Source organism: Trachurus trachurus (assembly GCF_905171665.1).
Source record: "Trachurus trachurus genome assembly, chromosome: 17".
NCBI lineage: Eukaryota > Metazoa > Chordata > Actinopteri > Carangiformes > Carangidae > Trachurus > Trachurus trachurus.
Genome location: NC_139900.1, coordinates 8,563,564 through 8,577,039, shown reverse-complemented (window position 1 = coordinate 8,577,039; position 13,476 = coordinate 8,563,564). Strand labels below are relative to the sequence as shown.

Genomic DNA, 13,476 nt, shown 5'->3' with positions numbered 1-13,476 from the left:
TGGACATTTTAACTTTATGTATGTAGAATTTACCCAGTAATATGAATGGCAATGCTGAATTTATTTATTTATTTGAGAGAAAAGCTGTCATAGTGAGTGTCTCTCTGAAACAATAACACTTTTTTTTTCAATGAACTTTATTGAAAAAGGTTGTACATACAAACGATAGAACAGCAGACAGGTGCTCCAATATCATCAAAAAAAAAACTAAAAATAAATAATTCACAGTAAACTAAGGTTATTATTAGTAATGCCAGTAAACTTAAAAAAGTAGGGAGGATAATAAATAAATGAATAAATAAAATGACAGGAAAGGGAAAAAAACAACGATAAAAAAACAAACAAAAAACAAGGAAACAGAATGTAAATACATTATTCTTCTTTGGAAAAACCTCTCGTATACAGTATATCTGTGGATGTGGTGCTTTGTTTAGTGTCAATTAGTGTGAGGGATTTTATGTACTTTTTAAACTCATGCAAGAAACTTCTAAAGTTGGGTGGAGTTTATATGTGAAATTTGCCATAACACAGAATGAATAGGTTTGTAATAAAGGTGACGTCATTTTCTCCATTACATGGACTACAAATACATTATCACAATTCTACAGAAGATGTTTATCTTTATTTTACACACTATATATATATATATATTGTTCAAGTTGAGTCCAGAAATTGATAGATATTGGTCACAGTCAGGGCCGTTGTATAGGGGAGAAAGGTGATAATTCTAGGGGCCCAGCGCCCAGTAGGGCCCATAAAAAAACCCAGTAGTTTAATCTTTGTATGACTGAATTATTCTGCATAAGACCCTGACTAATACTCATAGTACACTGTAAAAACTCAACATCTTTCCAAGAATTTTTGTTTTTATTTCTTGTCCAAATGTCTCATTTCTAGTCAAAGCTAATCTCTTTCCACTTAAAATAAGACTCATAACCTAAAAACTAACTTGTTTTTAGATCATTTTCACTTATTTCAAACAAATTTTCACTTGAAATAAGTAGAAAAATCTGCCAGTGAAAACATGTTTTTTGTGCTTGTAATAAGAAAGAAAAACTTGTTCCATTATCAGATTTTTTCTACTTATTCCAAGTGAAAATATGTTTGAAGGGAGTAAAAAGTGTCTAAAAACAAGCTACTTTTAATATGATGTGTCTTATTTTAAGTATAATGAGATTTGTTTTGACTAGAAATTACATTTTGACTAGAAATAATACAAATATTCTTGGTAAGATACTTGAGTTTTTGCATTTTCATTTTCATTTCTCCTTTATTTATTCAGGGAAGGTCAATTGAGAGCGAGCTCTCTTTTTCAATGACGCCCTGATTACAAAAACACAATTACACAGTATACAAGGTCATGATTCACAATTACATACAGGTTGAAAAAGTTTAAAGCAGAAGTAAGCGATCCGGTCGTTTTGGCTAATGCTGCGTTCCAGGCAGGCTTTTGAAACCGTAAATTACAGCTTCAAGTCACGACTTACAACTTTGTAGCGTTCCAGGCAACCCACTCGTGTTTTTCCGACCTGTTTTACCTGTGAAAGTCACTATAACGGCCACTCGTAACTTCCGACCCGTGAACTCGTACCAGATTGAACTGGTAGTTACGACTTCACAGGTCGGAAAAACACGAGTTACGAGTTGCCTTGAACGCACCATAGCAGTCCTCGTCCCTACGTCACCACATTCACGCGCATCCCTTGGCTGCACACACAGCCCTGCATGCCGTTCTCTCTCCTCATTGGATAAAAACTGTAGGATACGATAAATGTTTTCTCCTCGGCTCAGAGCAGAGTGGCTGAGAGACCCGTGTTTCGGTCCAAACACTCTATGTAAGTGATTGCTGTCGGAAGATATAACTATTTAAGACTTATATTAACACAAAAATATCACTTACTTCTGCTTTAAGTATAATGAGATTTGTTTTGACTAGAAATGACATTTTGACTAGAAATAATACAAATATTCTTGGTAAGATACTTGAGTTTTTGCAGTTTAATGCTGCATTAGCATCAAAACAAAGTAGGCTAAATAATAAATTATAATACATACGTAGTCTAAGAAAAAAAAAACTGGAAAAGTTAGGGGGAGTATTGTTTAAGGGGGGCCCAGAATTCCTAGCAACGGCCCTGGTTACAGTGGTAGAACAATAACACAGTGAGGACTGAGGAGGGGAGCGCCGGGGTGACGTCATGGTGATCCACATCCACAGCGGCAGCAGCAGGAGGAGGAGGGGTGAGGTGGCCAGCCGCTGATCCACCACCAACACCGGTATCATGGCTTCCTAACAGGACGGGGGGAACCGATTCAGAGGGGAAAACAAGGATTTCTATTTAGATTATAATCTAAAAAAACAGAGATTTGGGACAGAGGGGCTCGGCCTCTCCCTGTTAGCCCCCCCGCCCCGCCCGCGGCCGCCGCTGCTGGGGATCCATCCAGGATATTATACTTTTATTTAATTCAATTTTCATCGGGTTGAACCGTGGAAGATGGCCGACCCGGCGGAGTGCACCATCAAAGTGATGTGCCGCTTCAGGCCCCTGAACAGCTCCGAGGTGACCAGGGGCGACCGCTACATCCCAAAATTTCAAGGGGAGGACACCGTCATTATCGCGGTGAGTTGGTTATGTAGTTGTTGTTTAATCAAACGTGGAGCAGGGGAGCTCGGTTTACCTCCAGTGACAGAGAGCCCCTCCGCCATTTTTGATTGTCTGTCTCGTAGCTACGGTTAGTTAGCACCTTAGCTCCGGGAGCTAGCTCGGCTAACGCTAGCTTGACCTGCTGCTGGCCCTCAAACTGCCACCACCCAAAAAAAAAAAAAAAAAAAAGCATCCACCCAACCCGTATTTAACCACTTGTTCCATATTCACTGAAAATATGCAGCAGGTTTTAATTTAATTCAAAGTTTCTGATGATAAGAGAATAATAAAAAGCCACTCCTGTCGCTGTTATCGCCGTGAAATGTCACCACAGTTGCCCTGTCATGGCTAAAGGCTAAAAAGGAAGCTGCTGTCATTCAACAAAGACACAAACACAAACACAACTCAACGGCACAAAATACACACGTCGCCACAAGCTATTTAGCCCTGATATGATAAACTTAACTTAAGCCTAAAGCACGACGCTATCACCCAACGGCGACATTAACACATTAATAACTTAGCATCTGTAACGGTTAAAGCTATTAATTGTGAACAGTTTGCGTCAGCATAACGCACAGTAAGTAAGTAACGTAACGTAAGCCAGCTTTGATTTAACTTAGTATCAGTGGCTAACAGCAGCAGCAGGCTAAGCTACAGGCTACTACAGGCCACCAGCTGGTGGTCAGTTGACAGATTAGCCGGCCTTGGCTACTAGCTGGCTAGTGTTTAATACTGTAGCTTAATTAAAGCTAACATGAGCTAGCCTAGCCGACCAGCTGGCTGTATATCCCAACCCAAGCCTTCTGGAGACACAACTCCCTAAATACTGAATAAAAGACAACACAGGCTGAAAATGTTGAGAAATAGGAAGCATGGACTACAGTAATATTATATCAGTGGCAGAGGAAATGTTATATGATCTGCAGACTAATGGAGGTAGTATGGGAATTTGGTTGGCCCTTCAGTGACTGGACCTGTTCCCAGTTAGTAATAATGACCCAACAGGTTCGACTACATCAGGGCTAAATACTGAATATACATAAACTACACAGGCTGAAAATATTGAGAAATAGGAAGCATGGACAATGGTAATATATCATCTCAGTGGCAGAGGGCATGTTGTATTATAAGATCTGCAGACTAATGGAGGTAATTTGGTTCAGTGACTGGACGTTTTCCAGTTGATAATAATCCAACAGGTTCAGCTACACCAGGGCTAAATACTGAATAAACATTAAATACAAAGGCTGAACATGTTGAGAAACAGGAAATAGCCTATAGGACAATGATAAGAGTGGCAGAGGAAATGTTATATTATATGACCTGCAGACTAAAAGAGGTAATGGTAATTCGGTTGGCCCTTCAGTGACTGGACGTTTTACAGATAATAATAATAATAGTAACCCAACAGGTTCAACTACATCAGGGCTCCAGACTGACCCTAAATTATCATTAGGGATTCAATAGAGATTCAAGTGCTCTCATCGATTTATGAATGAGTACTTTTATACATTTATACAAAAAATATTCTAAAGAAATGGGAGGTCCTGACCAGCAGCTTGTATTTCAAAGTGGGACACCAAGAAAACTGTTTGGCTGCTGGAGAACAGATCAATGGTCAACAACTGAAATCAAGTGCATTTCATATGCATTTGTCACACTAGTATATTTTATGGTATACAGGGATCCGGACTGCCCCTAAATGGAGGCATTTTGCCCCTAAAATTTGAGACAGTGCAAGTAAATCTTTCATACTTGCACATGTGCAACCTGTAAATTTGCTGTTTGTTTTTCAACACTCAGTGAATCTGTAATCTGTCATTACAGGTGTCAGGCAAATGTGTTTGAGGATCATGAATGAAAAGGAAATGTGAATATTTGCTTTGCGAGTCGATTTACAGTGTGCACCCCTAAATCTTCTGCTTGTACTCCTAAATTTTTAAGTGAGGGGCCTCTGTGCTCCTGGTAAAAAACATTAGTCTGGAGCCCTGTCAAATCCTGAATTAAAATGACAACACAGGCTGGAAATGTTGAGAAATAGGAAACATTGACAATGGTAATATTATATCAGTGGCAGAGGAAATGTTATATTATATGACCTGCAGACTAATGGAGGTAATTTGGTTCAGTGACTCGACGTTTTCCAGTTAATAATAACCCAACAGCTTCAACTACATCAGGGCTAAAATCAGCCTCTAAAATTTGACACAGTGCAAGTAAATTATTCATCTATTTGCAACATGTGCGACCAGTTAATTTGTTGTTTTTCTTTTTAAAAAAAAAAATAAGATAAGATGATATGAGCTTTATTAGTCCCACATCGTGGAAATTCACTTGCCACAGCAGCACTTCATATGATAAGGAATAAAATAGAGTAGAATAAAAAGCAACATACACACCCAAAATTAAGTTAAAATAAATCACATTGCATTAAAAAGTCTGACGGCCGTTGGCAGGAAAGATCTGCGATAACGCTCCTTTTTGCAGCTCGTGTGTAAAAGCCTGTATGAGGATCATGAATGAAAGGGAAATGTGAATATTTGCTTCGTGGGTTGATTTTTTCTTGAGTTTGTGCTCCTAAAAGTTTAAGTGAGGTGGCCGCTGTGCTCCCAGTAAAAAAAAAAAAAAGTTAGTGTGAAATGCCCCTCCCTCACCTCCACTGTAATGATAAGGATAATTGCAATGGGCACAATCTGAACTACAACAAAAGAAGGAAATGCCTTTGACTAATGCGGTGCCAGCGTCGTCACTCTACACTTTAATGAATCCAGAGGACGACCGTGCTCTGAAGTCATTTTTTGATGCTTTGTCGTCATGCGCCCACAGGCTGTTTTTTCACAGGACGCTGTTTAGTTGTTTACACAGCCTGGTTTCATGCCAGTACGTGTTGCTGCGTTGAAGGATCACACACACAAGGGGAAAATGGATTCAAATAATATTCTCTAATGCTTGTTGTAATTATCTAATACATAGCAGCATAAATACTTGGTATATGTATCAAGTTTGTACATGTTAAACGGGCAAAAGTCACGTCATGTGTAGAGAACATGGTTAAACATTAGTTTCTTCAGCAACAAACCGTCCTCCTCTGTGTGGACTTTGGTGTCTTCCACACACACACACCTGTGGAAACACCTCCTTTTAAAGGACTTTACAAGCCAATATAAACCTTTTTCTTTGTGATCTATTTTTTTTTAATTGTCTTTCAGCATTATATAAGCAAGACAGAGCAGAAACAAGCAGGACAAAAAACAGAAACCAGCGAAAAACAAAAGGAAACAAAACAAAAACGGAGCAAACTAAAGAAATTAAAAGACAGAAAAGCTACATGGCGCCAATGGAAACATATCCTCTTAACCTCCAGCCATGAAATTAAAAGTGAAAATGATGAATCACATCCTCTTTCGAGTAAAAAAACCCCCCACTTATTTATGTGGTGAGTTTTTCAGACAACAGGACAACAGGACTATTCATTTTCCGCCGTGCAACACAGAAGACTTATTATTATAGCTGTGGTGACTTTCTTGAATGGTTTTTTTTGCTGACACTGACTTCAGGCCTCTTCACTAATAGCGAGCGTACTGTCTGTGTGTGAGTGTGTGTGTGTGTGTGTCCGTCCGTCTGCCCTGCCCAGCCCAGAATACCAGTCGACCATATAGTGCCAAAATAACAGTGAGCGCACATTGTGAGAGAGCCACAAGTGTTGCACGGTCAGAGCCGCCCGTCGTCGTCGTGTCACCTCTGCTGGTGCATCTGCTTTTCAGATCTGATACGACTCAGGCCTGCAGCGTAAATCCCCCTGTGTTTTCTCTCCTGGGTTACCAGCTGTTGGACCAATCACAGGGCTGGGCAATCTCTCCGGCGGGTGGGGAGGAGGGTAATTATTAGGATGATGATGATGATGGTGGTGATGCACTTTGTTGTTTTGCAGATGCTCTTATCCAGGGTGACTGAGCTCACTTAGCTCACTTAAAAAAAAATAAAAAAAATATTATCCATTTTAAAACAATTCAGGGCGTGGAGCTTCTTCTATTCTTCTAAGCCTCATTCATGCAGTCAATAACTCTTTCATAACTGGAATATTAGCAATAACCCTGTTGCACACGGCCATGTAAACATCAATAACCCTTTTGAAAAACCAGGAATATGCTCATATTACTGGTTTTTAAAAACCCGAAAATGACCCCTCGGTTGCTCCTTTTCCAACCCGAATATTTGGTCATGTATACGCCTATCGGGATATCCCCATCGAAAGGAATAGCAAGGAATCTTGGTCTTTTGAGTACAGGAACTACTTGGTGTAAATAATACAAATTATATTATATTAATGACAGGCGTACAGGCGTTTAATCAGCAACTCTCAAACTTTTAATAAATAAATGTGTGCTCCGGCCACAGACTGTTTTTAGGCTTTCCTTCGGTCAGTCGGAGTTCTCAACAGGCCGGACCGAACTGCGTTCAGGCCGAGAATAGGTGCTTGTGCCGCAGCGGGTCCGAGCTTCAACACCTGATGCCGATTGAGAACTCCAATGAGGAATCAAGCGGCTAAGAATAGAAACTGCTCAAATGGGCGATCGTGCGCTATGAGAGGTTTTGTAGGCTACATTCACAAGAACTTGAGGTAAATAGAAATAGACCCGGCTTTTATTGGAGGATTTGCGGTAGGCTGACTATTCTCTCGATCGGTGGAGGAGAGTGTGGTGAAAGCCGATCTCGGGATGCGAGTGGGGGAGTCGAGAGTAGGCCTAAATAAGTGGCTACACTTTAATTTAACAACAAGCCCAAAAACCTGCAATCCACAACCACCAATATTTATAAGCGGACTTGGCAACTGTGCCGCCGACACCGTGCTGCTGCTTTGGATACAGGAAGAAGAAGTGGAAATGACGTACATTGCCTCATGATGTCGTCCGTGCGTCGCTGTTTTGATTGGGATATCCCAATTCATTACAATAACCATGTATACAGGAATAACCCTGTTTGCTAATGCATGTAAACGGGTTACTCCGAACGTTTCAGAAACCGGAGTATTGACCTTAACCCGAATATTGACGCATGTAAAAGTAGTCGCTGCTGCTTCTTCATCATCATCATCATCACCACTCGGCTCTTTCTGGTGAAGCTGTCCACGCCGTGTGATGTGTAGCAGCAGCTTTTATCATTGGAGACCTGGCTTGGTGACGCTTTTCATTCGCTACACCAGAGATTTTTATTTGCGACTAGAAACAAAGGAAGGTGACGTTGTTTCCTGATCCTGTGTGTGTGTGTGTGCGTGTGTGTGTCGAACTGTAACTGGCTCAGTTTTGCCGAGCAAGCGAGCCTCGCCAGCGTAGCGCGAGTAGTGTGCAGCAGGTGAATTATTCATGCATCCATTAACCTCCCTGTCAGTTTTACTCAAAGATCAAGTCATTTCTTCATGCTTTTGCTGTCACATTTGCAGTCTGGGACATCCCATAACAACAACAACAACAACAACAACGACAACGACTGAGCTACTCTAAGATAGTGTTGTGGTGGAAGTGCGTGAGAGATAAAAAGGGAAGAAAAGGATTAGAGAGATGAGTAAATAACATGGAAACAATCAAACTCCAACTTTCTTTCTTCCCCCTCTCAGACTGTTAGTGAACCAGGAAGCTAAATTGATCAGTTGTGGACGACTGACCTATTTTGTGTAGCAACGTAATCCAATTAGAGTTCATGCATCATACAACCAGACTTGTATGGATGGAGACGGAGGAACCTGGGGCTGTGTGTGTGTGTGTGTGTGTGTGTGTGTGTGTTACTGTCTCTCCTGAAGAGCCAACTCTGAAGCATGAACATGACAGCGCACTTATGAAAACTCGTAACAATGCTTTTCACTGGTAATTACATTTTCAAGTAATCCCATTAGAGACGAGTGTAGGTAACGAGGAGGACAGCAGCAGCAGCAGCGGCAGCAGCAGCAGCAGCAGCAGCAGCAGCAGCAGCAGCAGCAGCAATAATAATAATGAGGAGTTGAAACCTGTTTGCCTATTGTTTGCTGACGACGTCTGGCAGGACCGATAGCGTCTCGGCGCTCTTTGTTTTGGCCACGGCTAATTGCCAGGATGCAGCTAACGAGACGAGTGAATTATCGACGTCATAGGATGCTGCAGGTCTGCTCCTTTCTAGATGTGACCGCCACAGCGCTCCAGGCTCGGCCCCCAAATGGAGGCATTTTGTAAAATAGTAAATCTACTTGCACATGTTCATCCAGTAAATTTGCTGTTTTGTTTTTTTTTCACGCTGGTGAAACGTGAAAGAGACGGCGACTCAAAGAATCTGGACTCTGTCACTACAGGTGTCAGCAGGTCAATGTGTGAGAGGATCATGAATGAAAAGGAAATGTGAATATTTGCTTTGCAAGTCGATTTACAATGTGCTCCTCTACATTTTCTGCTTGAACCTGTAACATTTTAAGTCATGGGGCCACTGTGCTCCTAGTAGGGCTGCACGATATTGGAAAAAACTAACAGGGTGCCCTGCCTCCCCCAACAGGACCCCCGACCAATTGTAGTTGTCCTAAATGGGTTAGGTTAAATGGAAAAGGACCTATAACATATGTCTTAATGCGTTGCTATTGTTTCACTGCTCTCCTCTGTGACGGGCGGGGCCCCCCTTACTCCTCTCTTACACACACATGTACTCAGTAGGTGCGTTTACATGGACACAAATATTCGGAATAAAGGGCTGATCCGAATAAAAATGTGTCATGTAAACACGTCAATTGGAAAAAGTATTCAAATGTACTGGAAAAGCTTGAGTTGTCTTGAAAAATAATTTATTATATTTATTTGTGCTATTTTGTTTGTGCTGTTCTATGATAAATTTGTCATTGTTTCTTAGCATTTAAGAGATTATTTCATACGTTAGAGCCATAGACTGCACTGCATTGATGAAAAGAACACGAATGGGACAGGGGATGAATCGGTGTACGGCATAAAAACTAATGTCTGTCAGACAGCTGAAAATGTCCTGGAAAATGATTTCAAGAAAAGAGTGGGAACCCTGATTTTGCTGCTGTAGTAGTTTAAATAATAGTTTTACTGCTGAAGACGCAGCAGCTTTCATTGCCACACGCTGAGATCATCTGTGGTTTCACCTGAAGGGGGTGAATGTGTTTAGATGTAGTGCAGTCGTTGTCGTTGTTGTTCCACATTCTCAGGCTTCTCTCGCTTCTTCCAGGTGTGAACTCTCAACCTAGGGGCAATAACTCATAACTAACCCGAGTCGACTGCCACTCAGGCATGTGTGTGTGTGTGTGTGTTTTGCAACCAGTCGTATTTATCGCATGCGAGCAGCGAGGGCCACCGCCGCGAGCAGAGCCCCGCCCGTCCGTCCGTCAGGCTGCTGGAGATGCAGGATGAGTCAACTGGGACTTCAAACCTCCCACGGCGACTCGCCATCTCAGCTCAACAACCTCAGAATTGCTTGTAGCATCAGTTTTTATTTTATTTCAACATGCTGGCGGATAGCGGTGGACTCATAAACTGGATCAAATATCTTATATCAAAACAAATTGATGTCAAAAGGAATCGACAACCAGCTCCACAAAACCGTCTGCTCCACGGACACTGACAATCCTGTAACCATAGTAACACACAGTGACAATCCTGTAACACACAGTGTGACCGTGGTACCTGCAGAGTGACTGACAGGCTCAGTGTTACTGTGCAGAGGGACGAGATTACAGCTGTTACTGTCGTCCTGACAGTGACTCCCGGCACTTAAACACGAGCTTTTATTCTGAAAAACTCTGACCAGTCAAACTGTAGGATGTGTTAGAGGACTAGCTGCTTTTATTCTGAAAAACTCTAACAAGTCAAACTGTAGGAAGTGTTAGAGGACTAGCTGCTTTTATTCTGAAAAACTCTGACCAGTCAAACTGTAGGATGTGTTAGAGGACTAGCTGCTTTTATTCTGAAAGACTCTAACAAGTCAAACTGTAGGATGTGTTAGAGGACTAATTTATCTGTCTAACCATCATAACTATGACACCTGAAACTGTAAACACAGCTGATCGATCGAAAAAAAAAATCACCGCTCCAGTGAAATTACTTTCCGTCATTGAGAACAGGTTCTTGAATGTAACTCGGTCAAAGTAAGGCGTATCCTCAAGATGTTTAGCAGCTCTGTGAGGTCATGCTGCTTTACATGCTGGCAAAGCTAGACATGTCAGACTTGTGTGGGGTCGGAGGAAATCGCTTCGTTACTTGCTCGTTTTTAAACTTTGGCGGCTCTGCCACTCGTCTTTTTGCCGCTCAGTGAACGTTCCACAGCGACTTCCGAGTACCGTGACGTCATGTGCTGCATACCCTCTATTGATTTCTGACCGACTGGAATAATGTGCTTTGAAGTTTTGTTAAAGCCAAAGAGATGTCGTTGTTTTTAGTTTGTTCTGAGATCATAGTTGATGATGATGATGATGGTGGCTGCTGCTGCTCGTCGTCACTGTCCAGTTCAAAGGGGATGAAACGGTGTCATCAGGACGGTGACGGTGGTGGTGGTGGAGAGTCTGTGCTGTGCAGAGGAAGAAATAGACCGAGGACGTCAAGTCTGGCAGTTTGGAGCGTGACATGGTGGAAAAACTGATCCATGCAAATCCACTGTTCAACTTGGAGTCACGTCGTCACCGCTCCTCCTGTGTAAAGGCTCTAACATGTCGCCTGCTGCTGCTGTCAGATAAAGATGAGCTGTTATATTCACGCATTTACCAGGGATCAATAAAGTATCTCTTATCTTATCTTTAAAATCTTCAATTTCAAGTTTATTTGTCATATATATAATTACAAGTAATTACGGTGAAAGTTGTTGCAGAAAAATACAATTAATATGAAATGAAATATTTAAAAGCAATAGAATAGAGGTAGTAGAACATTTAACTAAAATTGAATAAACTAAGTGCAAATAATCAGAATTAATGGCAGCAAGTGTAAAAAATTAATTATTTTTATTGATAAAAACTAGGCCTGGGACGATAACAAATTTTGCTGGACGATATATTGTCCCACAAATTATTGACGATAAACGATATTATTGACACATTTTTTGAGAACAAATTAATAACCACTAATATAATAATAATATTTCATAATAATAATGCAAGTAGACCCTTTTAAATGTGATAAACTTTTATTTCTCTGAGTATTGTTTTTAAACATTGTAATTGGAATAACAAGAACTTATATAGCTACTATCCTAAATAAATAAAATAAACAAAAAATAAAAAAACAGTGCAGTGCAGCTCTTCTGTCATAACTTTACGTGAAGCTCCACTTTTCATTCAAACAAACTAATGTGACTTCCACACATGACATGTAAGATTTCATCAATGAGAACAGCATTTATCTCCTATAAAGTATTAAACCAGCTGGTGGTAAACCTCTAAAAACCTGCTGATAAGTTTTCTTAGTCGTTTTCTCCCCCAATGACGGAGGTTGACCGGCCCGTGAGCTGCTGCAGGCGGCTGCAGACTGTGGGAAGCCCCGCTCCTCCTGCTCGCTGCTACCACATTAGCTCCAAAAACGTCGGAGGAAATCTCCAGCAGGCGATATGTGGATAAACTAACCACAGACTGGGGCCTAAACTGTGACTTTCTCACATGAAAAAATATTAAAACTGTAAAAAAGTGACGTGTTAACAGCCTGGCAGCAAGACGGTAAAATAATTAGCTGCTTAGCTTTACAGCTAGCGCTGCCCAGAGCGATCTGGCGCTGCCGGTTGCTGCCAAATGCATTCTGGGAAACAAAGATCCTGGATGACTGAAAAGAGGGTTCACTCCTTTCATTCTGCAAAACAAACGGCCCAGGTGCTGAGACCGATGCACAGAGTGAAGCCTCTTGTCATCCAGCCTTGTCATGGTTGGAGGCCAGAGACCAGGAAAACAAATACGTGCATGCAAATGGCGATTTATCGAGGCCGGAAAAACTATCGAGTTCATTTTCATTTATCGTGCGATTAATTGATTTATTGATTATCGTCCCAGGCCTAATAAAAACGTAACAATGTCTCATATATATATACGTATATATATACATATACAGATGATTATTATGGGTGCGTGGCAGAGAAACCAAATCTTATTTATTAGTGAATTATAATGAGATGATTTTGACTCGCTCTGGTGTGAAATGTGTGTCGTCGTGGCTCGTGCTGCTCATGTGGGAAACACAAGAATAAACTTTATATGTTAGAAACTTTTACAACTTTTACAGTTAAATTTATTTGCTGCAGCGTTTCGGTCCTAGAGCTTCATCAGGCCAAACCATTTACATTTCTTCATAATAATTTCAAATATTTGATCAACCAATATTCAAAACAGACCAACAAACCGTGTGTAAAATAAATATGTACAGAAAAAAATGATATATCCGTAAGACTAGATATAACAATAAACACATGTTGTATAAAAGAAATTATAATTTTTAGACTGAACTAATTTTAATTAAAGCCTTTTATATTAAAATAGCTTCAATAGTTTTGAAGCTGCCACAAAATATTAACTCAGGAAACGTTTAACGTGTTGTTCTCCTGTTGAAACGCTTCTGCTGCGTCTGACACAGAGTTTGTGAAACATGTCACTTGAATATTATTTTTTAATGAAGTTGCACAACGCTGAGGTTTTGTTGTGGTGTTGTTGTTGTGTTGTCGCTGTCACTCACACTTCCTCCTCTGTTTTGTTGCAGAGTAAACCGTACATGTTCGACAGAGTGTTTCAGTCAAATACAACACAGGAACAAGTGTACAACGCCTGCGCCCAGAAGATTGTAAAAGGTGAGGTTTCACTATTTGTATATATATATGTTTATATGTA

At 40.8% G+C, this 13,476-nt stretch overlaps 1 protein-coding gene across 3 annotated transcripts in view; it reads left to right on the top strand.

Annotated features, from left to right (window-relative positions):
* The first annotated feature begins 2,218 nt into the window (after positions 1–2,218).
* The window catches only part of LOC311000280 (kinesin-1 heavy chain), a 32,828-nt gene continuing 21,570 nt past the window's right edge, over positions 2,219–13,476 (top strand). For all 3 annotated transcript variants that reach the window (XR_014596077.1, XM_083990950.1, XM_083990949.1), the window contains exons 1-2: positions 2,219–2,618; positions 13,349–13,436. Coding sequence is in view for 2 of the 3 variants with exons in the window: in XM_083990950.1 (XP_083847076.1) it covers positions 2,493–2,618; positions 13,349–13,436 (214 nt within the window). In the remaining variant the exon portion in view is untranslated. The remainder of the gene's footprint in view (positions 2,619–13,348; positions 13,437–13,476) is intronic.